The sequence below is a fragment of the Pungitius pungitius genome, chromosome 16 (genome assembly GCF_949316345.1).
Source record: "Pungitius pungitius chromosome 16, fPunPun2.1, whole genome shotgun sequence".
Classification (NCBI taxonomy): Eukaryota; Metazoa; Chordata; class Actinopteri; order Perciformes; family Gasterosteidae; genus Pungitius; species Pungitius pungitius.
The window spans coordinates 10,432,743-10,451,095 of NC_084915.1; the positions used below are offsets into that span (position 1 = coordinate 10,432,743).

Sequence of the window (18,353 nt, forward strand, 5' to 3'; positions counted from 1 at the left end):
TCCATTTTGGGGAATTCAGGATTTCTTCTTACTTGTCTCGTCTATAACGGATCCAGAAAGCCCCAAAAGGTCACATCTTAAAGGTGCAGTTTTTGATAACTATAACATTGCTTTGTTTTTCATTCTATGAGGTGAGTATCTTCTTTTACTTTGAACAACTTTACATCCTTGACGTTAAAGTGTCTCGCACATTGACCTTTTTTTATATTCCAGGGAACTCATGAGCCCACAGTTACACAAGATTAAACTGCTGTGTGATAAATTGGCCCGTGTGAATACACTGACACTCTCTGCATCGCTCATGGTTGAATTTCAAAATTGTAATGAGATTATGGAGTTTTAATACTCTAAACTATTTAACAGTTCCAACAGGATGAGAAACACCGTATTAAGTTCCACTGTCCAGATCCACCATAAGTTGTCACACTTTTCCCCGTCAGGGGGGGTACTGAGCGAGCTTGTTCCAAAATAGATGGCACCCACCCACACCCTCTCCCTGCTCTGCCCTGCCCCCTCGTACTCTCCCCTCTCTCCTTCCCTGCCGAGGAGCGTCACGCAGTCGTCCCGTGCGTCTCCTCAGCAACTCCAGGAAGCCGCATCTCGAGGAATATCCTTCCAAGGAATACGTGCAGCAGGAGATCACACAAGAGAGCACCTGTGCGAGTGGTCCGGAGAAGAGAGGGGTCTCCCCATAACCTGAGGTGAGCGGCCCTGTCTCGCGCTCGGTGTGTGTGTGTGTGTGTGTGTCGGTGCTGCAGTGGGTCTGTAGGTGTGTCAGCTTCAGTGCCGGGTCACTGCGCCTGCACCTTTTTTTGGATACCCCCCACACACACACACACACACGGCCTCTCTCACACCTCGTGCGCCACTGACGGTAAATGTTCCACGTGCTCGTGTGTGTCTTGTATAAGATGTGTTTTATTTGCGGCCCTGTGTGTTACCAAATGGCGCTGCTGGGTGCGCTGCTTCAATCTGGGACTATTTGGGAGCAGGCTGGAGGGGGGGGGGGGGGGGGCTCGGGTGGGACAGTGCAGTCTGTCATGGCTATATTAGGAAAGTGGCAGTGTCATTCTTTCTCTCCAGAGCCGTGCTATGTGTGACAGATTAGGGCTATCTCATTAACCCGAGAAGAATTAAAAGAGCATGTTGAAGTTTTTTTTTTTTTTTTTTAATTAAAGAGGAACACCATCAAGTTCAATACATGGTGGAGATTTTTTAGACCCATAAATCCTTTGGAAGAGAGTTGTTAATGTACAACAACTTTTTAACCAAGTTTATTTACCTAATTTCAAGGCAGCCTGCAGTTTTCAGCCAATAATGGTAGTTTTAGAGAGAGTTCTCTTAATATATAAATAAATTATGACCTTACATTTACTCTATGTATCAAATTCGATGCAACATAAATAAATAAAGACTCAACTCTTACTTACTTTACTACTTTACTACTTTTTTTGTCAAATGGTTGAAACCAATTAGAAAGATTTAGAGGTGTGTTTTTGATTAATGCCATAGAGCATCTTATATTTACAGCTATATAAAACAAAAGCAATGAAAACCATTACTACAAGTCAGTAAAACAGAATCAATGATCCAATATAAATACGTAAGTATGCATGTTATTATGCCTGCCCTGAAATGCATCACAGCTGTCCAAGTGGCCGCTGGAATGTCAATCTTTTGATAACCGAGCGCTTCCAGGAAAGAAACAAGAGCCTTTGTCTTATCAGTCGGGTATCCCTCAGTCTTAAGGTTAAAAGAGATTCAGATATCATCGCTGATGTCAGTAGGATTTGGGTCACTTCACTTTTGCTTTGTCAGACCTCATATGGTTTGGTTTTTGATTTGGTTGATCCAAATAAGTTGAGGATTTGATCGTTTGAACTATGATCATCCATCAAAAGAGGAAGAACACTGCATTCATCTGACGTCTTCAGGGACTGATGCAGGCCTATTTCCAGATATATGGTTTCACTTTCAGCCTTATGTAAGTCATTGCATTCTGGAAGTTTATGTTAGATAAATGTTCTGTATCTTCTATTGGTCATCTGTGTCTTCTGAGTCTTTGTCTTTCATGTTCAGCCGTCACATAGTCTTTGGTTGGAACAATCAACTATTAATATCTGCACTGATGGAGGGCACTGTTATAGAATATCTCCTGAGTTTTGGGGGATTACGGAGCGTCTGGACGGGAGCCCGGGAACAGCAAGCCGTCAGTCAACAGACACATCACAAAGTTCCTCGTTCACAGACGAGCGGAATGTTATTTAAAGTCCCTGAAAGCTTGGTTCAACTCAAAGATTATCTTCACAAGATCAAATATTCAAAGTGTGAAAATGACAGATTTCGGAGATAAAGAGCTCTTCTGTAGGCTTGAATCATTGGTGCTCCCGGTTAGCAGTGGTTTGGTTCAGAACTGATCAAACTCCAATTTGAGACCTACTGCTAAACGTTTTGGTGAATGTTAAACCTTTGAATCTACCTTCATCACGTTTCCTTTCAAATTGACTTCTGACATCTCCTCCTCCCTTCTTTCCTCCTTTTCACTCATTTACTCACTCCGCCTTCCCTCATTCGCTCACTGTTCACCCATCTCCTGTTTGTTCCCTCATGGCCTCCTTCCTTCCTCCACTTGCCTCAGCCATGAGTCGCAGCATTGTGCGGCAGAGCAAGTTTCGCCACGTCTTTGGTCAGACGGTCAAGGCCGAGCAGGGTTACGATGACATCCGTGTATCCAAGGTGACGTGGGACAGCTCCTTCTGCGCCGTCAACCCAAAGTTTCTGGCGGTCATTGTTGAATCCAGCGGAGGTGGAGCGTTCCTGGTGCTGCCCCTCTCTAAGGTGAGTTAGGTTCAGAACAATTCACTGAAAATTTGAAACACAATTTGAAAGAATCTGCACGACAACGTAGGTCTTTTACATGCTTTAATTGCTTGCATGTGCTCACTGTGCTTGATATGTAAAGTAATCCGTTACCTGTATCTTCTATTACTAGCCTTACTAGAATTTTATTTTGTTGTTGTTTGAGAAGAACATCACAGAAAAAAATCTCCTTCTGTTTGTTTATGAGATGGTGATCAGTAGCAGGACGTGGTTCAGAGAGGATGATACATTTCAGTCACACAGCCCAGTTGGTTGGTGTACACACCAGTGACGTATCTCAGCTAATGATGCTTTTTAAAATTTTAATTAAAGTACACATATTCATGGTGGACGTATCATTTATTCTATGGACTCATTGAATCGAAGCTTAATTACATTCCAAAATAAAAGAAATGACCAAATAGCTGCAAAAGCAATGACTGGGTTTCAGGCTACAAGCTGTTTGGATGTCATTTAGGTGTATTTTCAGTTTATTGTAAATGGTGCAAACAAAAACCCATTTCGAAATTGTGTCTTTATCAAGTGTTTATTCATTTGTTGAATCAATATAGTCCAAATTATTTCTCAGCGTCGTATATACCTTTCATTCTATCATCTTTGGTTGCGTGTGTCATAGATGTGTCCGGGAAAGTAACAAGAGAGGGACTGCAAGTGAAAAAAAGAAAGATAAATTAATAGTTTGTCAGTTTATTTTACCACAAGTGACAAACTTCAACTGTTTGAAATCAGTGTTGAAGAGCTGAATTTGCTGCTCTCTCATCAAGGTCACACAAGACAATGGCATGTTGAAGAGGAAAATTAGTGTTTCAGTTCTTTGTACTGAAATTAGGTTTCTACCCAGAGAAATACAATATATAATATCCACCTAACACGCAACAGGAGGGTTGAGCTTATGAGGCATGCTCATTAGACAAATCTTTAAAAAAATCCTTTATCCACTACATTTCAGGCTAAAGTGTAATTTACTACAAACACCATACATTTATATCAGACTCCTTGACTGAGCTTTAGTCCTGGTTGGAGCCTTATTGTCTGACGTTCTGCAACGTTTATACATAAGGAGCAATTACAGGATCGATGATGCATGACATAATCAGCATGTTCTACTGGGGACATTGAAGAAGCATTGTTGTGAGGTCAAATAATTCCTGCGACCCCCCAGTATTTAAAATGCACAGAAAAGCCAATGACTCAATTTCCTTTATTATAAATGCATTTCTGAAGCTGTAAAGAATGATCAGTGGCACGTCATGGTATCAGCAATGCAACGGCTATTTCAGTGTGAATGTTATTTTGTCTTTGTATGATTTGCCACAAATTGCACAACATGTAATCCTTATTTTAGCTGTATTGTCCGGGATGCCATAATTGCAAAAACGGGAATACATCTAAAAGGAAAAGCCACGGATATTTAAAACTGTGTGACATTGGGATGATAAAAACATTGAGGGACAAAAATAATTTCAGCATTTTCATGTGGAGAGACATAATATTTAAATCTATCTATGCGTCAATCCGATGTCGCTCCATCAATCCTATCTAAGTAACAGATGGATAAGCGTCATCAAAGTGTGCGGTGATCTAATAATCCACATTTCACTGCTGTAGACGACTCAATCGAACCGCAGCTAATGTACTATTGTGTTGTATCGTGTTCAAAGAAGATTAGTTTCCGCAGTACGTCCAGTAAACTCCAGATCACAGCTCATGGTGTAATTTAGCAAACCACTGCTGACGCAGCGATAGTCAGCCAAGTCCGTTGGGTTGCCATGTGAGATGCCTCCACTTACTCAGCAGGTCCCTTTTGAGCCGGGCTGCTAACACCAGCTGCCAACCACAGTCCAGCTGAGAAGTTAATCGACTGCAGTCTAACATATAGTCATTTTTTAAATTATGGTACGGTATTTGAAGCTTATGAAGATTTTGTTTTTGTTTTTAATCCACATGAAAATTTTAGTTAAAGGTTAAAATTGCCCTTTAAAGAGTGGAATACGGAGTGTTTTCCTTTTTTAAATGGACTAAATAGATACATTTTGAAATGAGGTCATCATTGCTGAGATTCATCAGTGCGTCAGCAGTGATAATTAGTCACAAGAAGCTTTTTGGAGGCACAGGGACATGTATGTGATTATGTACTGGCCACGGTGAACGGACTATTAATACACAGCGACGTGCCCTCCGGCCTCCGTCTCCCCCTCCGGGTCCCCAACAGGCCGCGAGAAAAACTCCCCTTTCAACGCCTCGTCCCTCAGCTATAAATACACCTCTCCAGGGTTGTGTGTTGTATGTGTGCGCGTCGGAGTGATATTTCAGAGGTACATGTGTTCACACAATAGAAACAGGCCAACATGAAATCATCTGGACGTGACATCATACATTTAGTGTGGATGATATTTGAATGTTGGGTTTTAAATAGTAATTTAAACCGTGACTCGCGATAAATTCAGGTCATTTAAATTACTCCATTTCAGTAATGAACTATTGGACCAATAATATACATTTTTAGAGCTAGTTTGATCTTGAGGCATTGTATCTGCTCAGATTTCTTTTCTTCTAAAAACGTTACTTTTCATCCGTTAGCTAAAAGAAATTGAAGTTCAGTGACCTTGGAAATTGTGGTTGGGAAAATTTCCCCTTAAGAATTTTGATATGGAAATTGAAACATCTTAAATTTAATGACAACTCGGCAATCTTCATCAGCTGAAGAAGATGTGTGACTCCAAGGTTGATCTACTTAACTAAACTAAACAAGGTGAGATTGTTTTTTTTCAGATGTAAAAAGTTTGGAACAGTTTCACGCTGAAATAAAGTGACATTAGATGATTGAATTACCTTCTGCTTTGATCTGGTTTGACACCATATTTACTAACCAGCAAATCAATGCTTAGTACTCTTGTGCACTTTGTTATGAGAAATGGATTCATATTATTTGGTAGCTTAATGTTCATACACATTCCCAACTCTGTCCTCTGTGTCGCTGCTGTCGTGTGTTGCAGTCGGGTCGTGTGGATAAGAACTACCCGCTTGTAATCGGGCACTCGGGACCCGTCCTCGACATCGACTGGTGCCCCCATGACGACAACATCCTGGCCAGCGGCTCGGAGGACTGTACTGCAATGGTAACAACTGTGTGTGTTTGTGTGTGTGTGCGTGCGTGCGTGTGTGTGTGTGTGTGTGTCAAAAGGTTGTGAGTGGGAGAGAGAAGTTGCAAATGCGTCCAGAGGAGATTGTTGTTTTTTTGACTAGAATGAAAAGCACAACAACAAATTAAAAATATTACACACTTTACAGAGTAGTTGAGAGGGATTATAAGCACAACGTGTAGCTCCATCTTGAACCCAACATTTTACATTTGAAAAGTGAGGTACAAAAGCAATTCCCTTGTAGTTCCCTTGAGCCGGCTGTGATGCACTGAAGCTCATTACTCAGAGCAGACAGCAGGGGCCACTGTGAGATCGGCACCACAGATGAATAGAGATAAATAGCCATGTGATATTATTCATACAAATAACTTATATCCCTGAAGGAAAAATGTACCAATTAATAAAAAGCTTTTGTTTCTAGGATGTTTAATTCCTCTGTATTTCCTAGTTTTAATGCAATCTCAAATCATGCCATTATAAACCAAATTGTATAAGTGTAAGTGTTGGATTGTTAAGTATGTAGCATAAAATATTTCAACAGTGTTGAGTTAAGACAAAAACATAAATGCTTCAAAAGCAGGAGATGAGAACCAGGTTTAGTGTCTAATAAGAGAATAAAACACTGATATTCAGTTTCCTATGATGTAAAATGAGGAGTAGCAAGCTTTTTGCATATGGCATCGTTTGGAAACATTTTTTCTGATGACAGACTAATTGATGAATTGTTTACATGAGAGAATGTAACACAGCTGTATGGTGTTTATGATTTTAGCTTCTCATCAGTGGATAGTTAAGTATTAGAGGAACTGACGAGTTAGTGATATTACAATCATCACACTGTACATGAGGAAATGTCAAAGTTTTATGCTCAATAGAGAGATAAAATGATAAGTTCCTCAAGCTGCATTACATTGTTGTGTGTGTGCGTCAGCTATACACACGTTTTGTTTGTTATCTCTTCTGTCTCAGCATGTATCTGTACATCAGCACAGTTGTTACTCCGAACAGATTTGCCCACACTTGTTCACAACGACATCGAAGGAACCTTTGTGCAATCGCATGATTGAAACGCTGCTTCTCCTATGGCAACAGCTGCCGGGATTGTGTGTGTGTGTGTGTGTGTGTCAGTTCCAGCTGTCCAGTCTTGGCAGTGTTGCTTCTCTGAAGCTGAACGGTCATACCGTAACTGTGAAGTCATTCACTTCAGATCCCAGAGACGGCTCATTGTGTCATCAGAAAAGGCTTGTGTGTGTGTGTGGTTGTTTGTGTGTGTGTGTGTGTGTGTGTGTGTGTGTGTTCTTATGTGTTCTTGCAGTGGGGTGAAATCTATAAAACCGAATTTTGAATTAAAAAAAAAACATAATAGTTATTCCAAATAGATAAATGTTTAAACGGAAATGTACAATTTAAGAAGCCTGACAAAAAATGTTTTTGGTGGGGTTGAATTGTCCAGAAGGAATGTGTACTCCTGAACTCCTGAATTTCTACACATCTACACCATTTTATTATCATCATGTATCACATACATGTATCATGTATGCACCTGTCGTTTTAATTATCAAACTTATGATCAGGAGGAAGAAATGGGTTCAATGGATTACACATTAAGATACCAATGTACTATCCTTTCGGAATCCATCCTGATTGTGCATGATGCCGCCTCTCCAGGTGTGGCAGATCCCAGATCACTCACTGACCCGCCCCCTCTCTGACCCCGTCGTCGTCCTCGAGGGCCACTCCAAACGTGTCGGTATTGTCACCTGGCACCCGACGGCACGCAACATACTTCTCACTGCGGGTAGGGCAGACACACACACACACACACACACACATAAACATTTGACTTTGGGTAAACTGCTATGTGTGTGACTACATATGAATTTCCTCTGCTCGCCCCAGGCAGTGATAACCTGATTATAATCTGGAACGTGGGGACCGGCGAGCCCCTCATCTCCATGGACGACCACCCAGACCTCATCTACAGCATCAGCTGGAATCGAAACGGCAGCTTGTTTTGCACCACCTGCAAGGACCGACGTCTGCGCGTCTGCGACCCGCGCAAAAGGGAGGTGGTTGCGGTCAGTGAGTAGAAAATGTCAATAAATACATCTAATAAAATAAAGACACAATCTGAGCGGAACAGTATATTATTAGTAGCTGCTTAAAACTGATACTGGAAAGAACCCATTGAAGCCATAGTTACTGACATCGGAGTACAAACCTACGGTCTAATAAGCACCTGAAAGGTGAACAAGTAAGTAACTCTGGTCCGGCCCTCGTCCAACCAACAGGAACGTCTGGCTCCACATGAGGGCATCCGGCCAATGAGAGCCATCTTCACCAGAGATGGAAACATTTTCACCACAGGATTCACCCGGATGAGCCAGAGAGAGCTCGGACTCTGGGACCCGGTAAAAAAAAAGAAGACAATTACATAGAATTAGCTGCTCATTTACATCACATCAAAAGGTGTAATATTCATGCACTTTTTTTTTACTCTCCACAGACAAATTTTGAGGAGCCTATTGCACTATTGGAATTGGACACAAGTAACGGCGTGTTGTTACCATACTATGACGCAGATGCAAACATGGTTTACCTCTGTGGAAAGGTACAGAGATGCTGGTTTATTGGTTCAAATCATGTTTGTAAATGTCCTTTGTTGTTGTGACATTTCTGCGTTTGTCTGCAGGGGGACAGCAGTGTCCGTTACTTTGAGATCACAGATGAGCCCCCTTATGTCCACTACCTCAGCACCTTCAGCACCAAGGAGCCCCAGAGAGGGATGGGCTTCATGCCCAAAAGAGGTGTGGACGTCAGCAAATGTGAGATCGCCAGGTAAGAAACTATTCAGCATTGTTCCAGGATATTTAAAGTGTTTGAAAGGGGGCCAAGGTGGCAAGGTGTTGCTCAAGGTTGGTGAAGGTCAAAGCGCTGACCACAAAACATTTTCTTTTGTGTTTCAGGCATTTCATTGTTTTTATGTATTTCACAATATATTAGAGTATAGGTTACTACGTTAAATAAATGAGTCTTTGCATTGTCCATGAATGGGGATATAATCCATTTATTTCCTATTTCTATCTAGGACATTGCAGTTGTATCCAGTTCACTATTTAGATTAATTCTCATAATGTATCATTGATGAACAGTACCCCCTGATTTCAAGAGCTTATGAGGTCATTTCAGAGTTACAAATGTGAATTTCAAACTGATGATCTCATGTGTTACCGTCCTCTTAGGTTATTCAAGCTCCTTGACAAGAAGTGTGAACCCATCACAATGACGGTGCCCAGAAAGGTCGTAGTATACAAGCTTCCTACTCTGCATTATTAAGTACAACACTCTTTGCGTCTTTTATTCATCTCGCCAACTCCCTTCCACAGTCGGATCTCTTCCAAGACGACCTGTATCCGGACACAGCCGGGGCTGAGCCTGCCATGGATGCTGAGGAGTGGCTGGATGGTCGTGATGAAGATCCAATCCTGGTCTCCATGAGGGGGGGTTACGTGCCACCCAAGAGCCGAGAGCTCAAAGTGGCAAAGAAGAACGTGCTGGACTCTAAACCCGCCACCCGACGAAGCATGTCCACTTTGGACACCAACACTCTGCCGGTGAGTTGTGGCATTATGAGACCTTCAGGTACCCTTCAATTTCCAATAGTTAAATGAAAGAGATATTTTCACTTTGCGTCCTGTAATCTGAATGCAGCGTTAGTCCTGAACATCTGTCTCTCTGTTCAACACCTGTCTGTTTATCTCTTCTCTGCCCTCGACCTTTTTTCTCCCTTCTTTGCTTTGGTTTATTTCTCATAGTTGCTTACTGTCCTTGACCTATTTTCCATCTCTTTTTCCTTAATTCCCACCTCCCTGTCACTGTGTTTTTTCCTCTTTTGTCCTTCTGTTTCCCGTTTTTCCTTCTCTTCCCCGTCCAGCCTGAGCTGCTTGAGAGGCTGCTGGAGGAAATTCAGAATCTAAAGGCCACAGTTTTGTCCCAGGAAAAGAGAATTTGTGATTTGGAGAATAAGCTTTCCCAGTTTACCAATGGCACTGACTGACAAACACACCTTTTGAAGAAGTGCTTCTAAATTTCAGAATATCTATATGACTATAATAAAACAAATGTATTAAACCTTTAAACAGGTACCATTGTGTAGGAATAGCAATGTGGACATTGGATGTTAACTAACTAATTTGAATAAATCACATCTGTAATAATACAATACTGTCAGACAAGGTTTACAACAAGTAGAAAAACACAAATTACAGATAAATACTTTTTCAAACTGAAATTTGATGCACATTCTCCTCAAACTACATAGAGCGCACACACACACACACACACACACACACACACACACTCAAGCAAGCTAACACACTCGGCACCTTTCTTTTGCATTTTCCCCTGTACAACCACCACCAGTTCATTAAATCTCTCTGAAATCTTTTCAAAAATGTAAATAGTGATAAAATTAGTTGAAAGATGTGAAAAGTATAATGTTTTGTGTTCTGTAAAAGATTATACATTAGACACATGACAATAATAAAAAGTGTTTTTTAAAAAGATCTGCCTCTTCTGTCTCATTGTGCTGCTATCAGGTTTTAGGTCATAGATCAAAATCAAGCAAAGACCAAACTCAAATGATCACTAAACAGTGTATTAAGTCCCTTTGAAAAATGTAATTGTCATTTGTAATTCATTGGAAACCGGAAAACTTGAATGCAGAAAAATGTTTTTATAAAAATAATTGTACATTAGACACATTGTAAACACTGCTTTTTAAATTCATTCCTGCCTCTTATTTAAACAAACACACCCATGCAGTGGAGTTATTTAAGTTTCCCCCAAAAAAGTTACAAAAAAACGGTGTTAATTAGAGCAGTGCGACTGAACCATATGAAAAACACCTACAGTGAGGTAAAACATTTTATAAATGTGTGCAGCCCCAGCTAACTCATTTTATAGTACAAAGTCAATCAATTAATTGTTTAAAATATATATACATTAATGCTGCTATAAATAATTCAACCGGGAGTCAAGGGATGCCCACTTTTGAAAGCATATGGAGTCCCAGCACCACTAGGGTTGGGAGAAGAAGAGGTGAGTGAGTGACCTTCGGGGAAGAAGACTGAGCAGCAGATGGTCGGTAATCGAACAAACAGGTGTCCACGTTACCCACTCGGTCCACAGCCACCAGCTCCATATCCGGCGCGCAGCAGGACGAGACGTAGGAAACCAGCGTCACGTTCTCGTTGCTGCTGGCCGGGCCGGCGGTGATGGTCCCGTTGCCCCGTCTGAGGCTGACTCGCTCCACACCCGTCCCTCCAGCCCCATCTGTCACCCGGGCAGAGAGCTCCCACCTCGATAGGCTGCAGTTCACGGAGCAGTTGTGTTTGAGGCTCAGCTGCTCACACCGTGGTGGAGTAAAATCCGTCACCTGACCGGAGAAGCAAAATGATGTGCATTGTTTTTCATAACATCACGATGATGAATCACATGTGGGAGGTACACATCTGTGAAACAAGGCCTTTTCCTCCTAAGTGGGGGTGAGGGATTACCGTGTTAAAGACAGAGATGCGCAGCACGACGTAGTTTGCGTCTTCACCCCCGGGAGCCTCGACCTCAATGGTCAGGGTGACGTCATCGCCAGACCGGGTGTTCAGAGGTGCCAAGAGGGTCACCGTGTCATTAGCGCTGACCCCAGGTTCCAGGGATACGTTTGTCGGAGAGGTCGAGTCGAAGCGCTGGTTGTTGGTGGCTCGGATGGTGACGTTTCCCCCTACTCCACTGGTTGACACAGAGAAGGGCACAAGGAAGGGCGTCCCCGGTACCAAGATGCTATTGGAATCGGCCTAAACATGGAGGGAGAGGGGGGGGCAGACAAGTGTTTGTGGCAAGGACTGCAGTGCGTATTAAAGCGTTATATTTGCATTTTCATGGTTAAAGAGATGCTCCTGTGACACAGGAATCTGTCTGAAATGGGTTCTCACGTTCACAGTCAGGTTAGAGCCTCTGAAGCTGGTGCACGACTGCCTTTGGAAGATTATCGATGACGCCCCGGGGGCGGCGCCGTCGTCCCGCCCCGCCACACGCACCACAAACTCCACCAACGGAACCGCGTCGACGCGAACTAAGAAGTTTCCTCCCCCCTGTGGCTCCACCATTCCTTTAATCTCCCCCGACCCCGACGATTCGACCAGAGTGACCTCTGTCACCGTGGCAGAGTCGCTTCCCGTCAAAGACACCAACAAGCTGCCGTTGACACCTTCAGAGGACAATGAAATTGATCATGTTTGAGTCGATCAGGGTGTCATCATATTCCCATCTTAATTTTCTTTACCAGCTCGGGGACGACTGTCAAGAGAGTCATATCCTGAGAAAGGGCCTTTTGATGCCTCCACAAAGCCAAACAGGAAGTCAATAGGACTTTGACCTGCCAATGAAGACAAAAAATGATAAAAATGGATAAAATAAACAAGTTTCTTTCAGTGATTATTCAGACAAAGCTGTAACACTACAAGAGCATTCTATGTTTAAAAAACAATTAAGGTTGTAACTACTATTATATGAACCACATAGTCTGCTAATTTAATGTGGGAGCCTCAAGAGAAAAAGCCACGTAGCATAAAGTCTCTTCAGGAATCCTGAGTCTTATTCTAGCTTTGAGAAAGAATTATGAATTCAGCAGTTACAACTTGCACTTCTACAATGTGAAAAACTGTAAATGAAGAAAATTGGGTTGCCACAGTAATGAAATGAAAAGATTCCTACCGTAAAATAAGTGATTGGACTAAAACGGCTAGAGTATTTATTTTTTGACCACATTAAAATCAACCACGGTGGTCTCACCTATGACCTTGAGAGTGTAGGGATCAGTTGACCTCATTTCCATTCTCCAAAGTCCAGCTTGACGCATTAGCTGCAGAGTCTTGAGGTTCCCCACCGACTGAGATGCAGTGATCAACGGTCCTCCTGCGTCGCTGCTCTGCTCCCCTTCAAAGTTACAACGATAGGACGATTCACTATGTGACAAACTGATCACACTGCTTTAAACTAGGGCCGGGACTTTAGTGCGTTAATTACGATTAATTAATTACAATGTGAATTAAGATTAATTAATTACACAAAAAATAACACATTAAACATTTTTTACGCATGCTATTGCTACACTTGTCTGCTGGAATTGGTTGAACAAAAATAAAAATCCATGTGAAAAAAATTACTTCTCACTGTTCTCAGGTCAAATACTTATGCAATTAAAATGCGATTAATTTTGATTGATTAATTAATTACAAAGCCTCTAATTAATTAGATTAATATTTTTAATCGAGTCCCGGCCCTACTTTAAACATTTGTATATATGAATAATATATGTTAATGAGATTGTTTGCCTGATTTTATACGATTGCCTATTGTATGACATTTCTTACTGCATATTTTGGAATTTGTATAATGACCCTTTTTTATGATGTTTATTACAAAATCCCATTAAATATCGTACGGATTGACTGATTAAACCATTTCTCCTTTTAAGAAATAACAAAAAAAAAGACCCTTAAAGCCTTTCCTTTGGTGTTAAAGAATGAAGACTTGACGTAGACATGCAGCATCACCTGTGGGACTAGTGAGCGTGAACGTGACAGAGCGTCCAGTGATGTAGACTCTAACGTTTTCTACCGTCTCATCAACTCTGAAAGAAAAGGTGTCCGTCTTTCCCGGGCTCCTGGCTGCCTGCAGTAGGGTTACCTAGGAGATCGACACCAAACAGATGAAAACAGCTGAAATCTATCGACTGACGAATCCAAGCAGGAGTGAGGGCAAAGTGGCATTACCAGAGAGGACCTGGAGGACTGTGTAATGATGCTGGTGGCCGCAGCCAGCTCACTTTTTGTCACTTCAATAACCAGACCTCCTGAGGCCTGAGCCAGGTCTCGGTACAGCTGAGCATGCGGTTTGGGTTCTGGGTGTCCCCACTCCTCTTTCTGCGATTGAGCACTGTGGAGCCGGAAATCATGAAATTCACCTGGAAAGCAAGAAGCACAGTCTCCAGTAACCAGAACCCTGGAAATAAAGTGTCCCTAAGACAGGAGGTTCCTCTTTGTGTCAATCCCCAACGAAACAAAACATAGGGTTGTTTTCAATTAATTGCATTATAGATACAAACGATATCAATCATAAGATATTTAAGTGTTTATTTATATAGTAAGTACATACCACTTTTTGACTTGACAGTTTTATAACATTTTGTAAACATATTTATTTCAAATATTAAAGTTGAAATGAGTTTTTTCGCTGCGTTTCTGTTGCTGAGCGTCTCTCTATCTCTTTATCTCTCTCTATATCTTTATCTCTCTCTATCTCTCTCTTTCTATCTCTTGCTAACTCTCTCTTTCTATCTCTCGCTATCTCTTTCTCTCGCTCTCTCTCTCTCTCTCTCTCTTTGTCTGCCTCTTGCTTTCACGCCTCTTCGCTGAGCTCATCCGCTTGTAACCTGAGGCGCTCTGGGGGGTGCGGTTCAAACGCAAAGCATGTCAAGTCCTCACGTCGGTCTTGCTTTTGTTTTGTTTTTTACTTTCTGTTTTCCTTTTTTCCTCGTGGTTGTGTGTGTTACAGGTTGGCGATAAAGATGCGACCCCACCATCGGCCCACCGCGACCCCCCCAGTTGGGGAACCACTGCCCTAAGACATTTTCCCTACTATTTCCCTACTGGTGAAATACCCCTTCAGCACCAGTGTTTCCATTTTTCAGACTCATTTGGACAACGTGACAAAATACCAACATTGACTGTTAATGATTTAGTTTTGCAGAGGACACAAAATCCTCGTGGAATCAAACTAAATATGGACAATAAGATAAAATCAAATTCTATACGGAACATTCATTACTTTTGTATTTGGATACTCACCACTGTTTGCGTCCGCTCTATGAGTGCGGTCACTGTGCTTTTGAGGTATTTGTCTTTAGCCGGTGCATCCGTGAAGAGGAACACCTCCGAATTTACCGGAGCCCTCGTCAAAGCCAGCTGTGTGAGGAAAAGTGTGGAGTAACAAGGACAGTTTGAGTTTCAAACTTTTAAACACACACATCAACAAGCTTCGGGGGGGAAGATATGTCATTAAAAACCACACATCGCAGCACCTGAAGCCCCGAAAGACTCAGTTCCTCCTCATCCCCTCCACCGGCTGCTGATAGGGAATTGATGACATTCTTGAAGACATTTGGGTCCGAAGTCTTTGTCAGCGGCCCAAAATCTGGGGTTCAGTTAAAACACAGCAGAAAGTAAACACTTTGATGATGATGTGCAACAACAACAACATGCCTACCACCCGTAAGATTGTACCTGGATCGTTGAAAGGTACAAGGATGTAGGCTGAGGGCTCATCTTCTGTCCCGACTGCATTGTCGATTATGGAGGAAGTGACGGCCCTCACTGCTTCCAGGTCGTCCCTCATGCTGTTGGTGGTGTCGATCACAAAGCAAAGAGCTTTACTGGATCCTTTGGAGATTCCCAACATCCTGAGGGAGGAAAAGAGATGCAACAAGCGGATGGGCAAACAGTCTTTGGCTCCTTACACCACTGACGCACGCAGAGAGGGTTTCATACTGGAGGAACGGTCTGTCACCAGCAGCCCCTCGAATGTCCTCCAGTAGCAAACTGGTGGCAGCTATGGCCAGGTTTGCTGCGTCGGTGTGGAGGTGTCCGTGGCTGGCACCAAAAGAGTCTTTGTTGATCCCTCCTTTAGGCTCAATTCTGCTCGTTTGATCGACTGCGCCTCCGTGGCTGCATTTTCCTTTGCAAACCAATAGCACGAGAAGGAGTTCTGTGTCATTTCTGAGTCATTTTCTGTGGAATATTCTAGTGGCTACATTTCCATGGACCTTGTTTAGACGTTAGATTTTGTTCTATACTGTACAAGGCACTTCATGTGAACCATCTTGTCCTCCTAATCATACTGTCAACGGGTCATGAATCTGAAAGTAAAATGCATTGTTGTTTAAATGTAAGGAATCCCTTACCTTTTGGTTTGGTTGAGACCAGAGGCACAACACCAAAATATCCAGAGGTCAGAACCTTCTCCTGTATGATGTCAGCCAAGATGTTGTTCCTGCAGTTGTCTCCATCACAGTTGCGACATGTCGCCCTGTTTTTATCTGATTACAAAAGGTTTAAATATTTGAATCCAGGAATGTGCTTGCCTGCAGTCACACCCAAACTGCATTCCACCTCGGTGTTATCTTTGTGACACACACACACACACACACACACACACACTTCACCTGCTATGTTACCAATGCTGGTGTCTGATCTGATCAGATTAGGGTTGGGGAATTTGTTTCCTAGTTCCACCCAGTTACTATGACTGTAGAAGTCCTTAAAGTTGGAAAAAAAGAAGACACAGTTTATTCATTCATGGAGTTTGCTCGGATATTGTAAAACAGTCACAGCTTTAGTAATGCTTTTTGAGTTAATGAACCTGTAAGGGGTGTAAAATCTCTCCCAATTTCTCCCTGGCCGACCCAAAGTTTTCCTGTTTGTTGCTTGCTTTCACAGCCATTATTCCCTCGGTGATGATTTTCCGTCCTTGCACAAACAATTCTTCATCAAAGTGGAAGCTTCCATTAAGTGCACGACGAAGGTCCACCCGTATGTTCCTCATAGTGATACATTTAATGGCTTGGAGGTAAGTCTTGGACGACTTTGGTTCACCGCAGGCCACAGCAACCGCCTCTGCAGTGAAAGGCTCTGCCTGGACACACAAACTTAACGTCATACCCGCACTGCGAAAAGACAACTTTAAAATGTAGGAAAAAAAAAAAACCCTCTTCTCACTGGAAAAGTGAAGTCTGTCCCCTCAGCTAGGGCCAGCGCACGGCACACCTGCACGGTGGAATTTAAAACGGCCATCATGGTGATTTCCTGGTGACTGAGAGAGTTTCCCGACAATATGCCGAAGCCCAGAGCTTCTGTGTGCAGGAGCAGGACGCACAACGCAGCAAACCCTGAAGACATTGCTGCTCAACGGGTGAACAATCTGCTGGAGATGGAAACACGTTTTTTGGCCACTTCAGTCGTTCAGCATGTGGTGGACTGTATGTTTGTCTTAATTCTCTATTTAGTTCTAAACAAATATGCTCCCGACAATGGGAACATTATACTATGTTCATGAAGGTGTGTAAAGGGTCAACCCCTGAAGACAAATGAGTGTGTTTTTAAAGAGACGAAAATCATGTACACACACACTACATTCAGTATGATGGCAATATCAATTGTCACTGGAAGTTGTGACTGTAAAACCAGAAGATTTGAAGCAGCGCAGCACCTTCATACATTAATTACAAAAAAGTTCCCTATTTAATATAATACACTTTTGATAAGACACACCATTGCAACAATACATTTTTATCTAAGTATCCTGAACTTGTGAAAGAAAGAGCACTTTAAAACAATGCATTCTTCCGTACCATTTTTCTTAAATATTTTCTAATTAGGGTTCAATAGATCTTTTAAGAGCAGAAAGCTCCATTAAAACAAAGGTACTGCATAAGAGTGTGTGACCTTTAAAATGTCATTGCAAGTTTTTATGGCTACCGATTCCAATTTGTATCAATTGATGAGAAGTAATAGTTAAAGATGAACGTACCTTAGGTATTTATCCTGTCACTCCAACACACTGAGTAAAGACCAGCTCTGCTGCGCTGCAGAGCTCGCTTTGCAGACGCACGCAGGACCGGTTCTACCTGTTACTTTAGATTTAGGCACGTTTGTCTGTTTGCCAACCGGGGCCCTTCAACCTGGCCATGATCTCTTCGTGGTCGTGGTCGTGGCGCAACAAAAGACAGAAATGAACAAAACGGCCCATTTTATGGTATTCACAGGCGAGAGAGGTACACAAGTGCCATGTTGGCTTCCCCTCGTTTTCGTGGTGAAATGTTTTTAAGTGTATCAAGTGTTTAATGTTGGAATATTAGGCAGCGAACTAAGGCTAGCATGCTAGCTGAAAGAGGCATACAACACTTTAGAACGTTTTTTATTGTATTGTTCTAATGAAAACTTGCATTCGGTTTCACCTAATCCCTCACCAGTCGAATAGGGCTGCAGCTCTCGTCCAGCAAGTCAGTCCGGCCTTGACAAACGAAACCGAACACTTCCTCTTACTCCCCTGAACGAACTGAAGAAAGAAGACGACTATATGGAACATCAGTCAACCTGTGACCCCCCCCCCAAAACCCGTCTGGGCTTTTACGTGCAGGTATTTGTTGCTCGCTGACCAAAAACGTTTAATGATTAAACCAAAGACACCTGAAGAGATCAGTGTCACCGGAGAGAG

At 42.4% G+C, this 18,353-nt stretch overlaps 2 protein-coding genes across 3 annotated transcripts; one reads left to right on the plus strand and one right to left on the minus strand.

The window, feature by feature from the left end:
• The first annotated feature begins 516 nt into the window (after positions 1-516).
• Positions 517-10,586, plus strand: coro6 (coronin 6). Of its 2 annotated transcripts, none has more exons than XM_037466731.2 (11): positions 517-701; positions 2,639-2,838; positions 5,877-5,999; positions 7,692-7,821; positions 7,923-8,101; positions 8,315-8,434; positions 8,530-8,634; positions 8,716-8,861; positions 9,266-9,323; positions 9,410-9,637; positions 9,839-10,586. In XM_037466731.2, exons 2-11 carry the CDS (start codon positions 2,641-2,643, stop codon positions 9,998-10,000), a joined length of 1,449 nt encoding a protein of 482 aa, XP_037322628.2. In that variant the 5' UTR covers positions 517-701; positions 2,639-2,640; the 3' UTR covers positions 10,001-10,586. The 2 variants fall into 2 exon arrangements, with proteins under 2 accessions (XP_037322628.2, XP_037322629.1); XM_037466732.2 differs by having other exon boundaries at positions 518-701; positions 9,958-10,586.
• Positions 10,587-10,803: 217 nt separating this feature from the next.
• Positions 10,804-17,035, minus strand: LOC119215004 (von Willebrand factor A domain-containing protein 7-like). The gene is given in 16 exon segments (XM_062558151.1): positions 10,804-11,460; positions 11,582-11,875; positions 12,014-12,288; positions 12,364-12,456; positions 12,873-13,016; positions 13,637-13,769; positions 13,856-13,972; positions 13,975-14,046; positions 14,930-15,046; positions 15,163-15,275; positions 15,365-15,540; positions 15,629-15,815; positions 16,042-16,176; positions 16,303-16,396; positions 16,500-16,766; positions 16,856-17,035. Coding segments are annotated over 16 exon segments (2,799 nt in total). The 3' UTR covers positions 10,804-11,058.
• Positions 17,036-18,353: the final 1,318 nt, after the last annotated feature.

Bases quoted from the DNA above. Each gene is read 5' to 3' on its own strand.
- coro6 (XM_037466731.2), top strand. From the start codon at position 2,641: ATGAGTCGCAGCATTGTGCGGCAGAGCAAGTTTCGCCACGTCTTTGGT. The intron at 9,324-9,409 runs GTCGTAGTATAC...TCCCTTCCACAG, and splicing joins CAATGACGGTGCCCAGAAAG to TCGGATCTCTTCCAAGACGA. The intron at 9,638-9,838 runs GTGAGTTGTGGC...TATTTCTCATAG, and splicing joins TGGACACCAACACTCTGCCG to TTGCTTACTGTCCTTGACCT.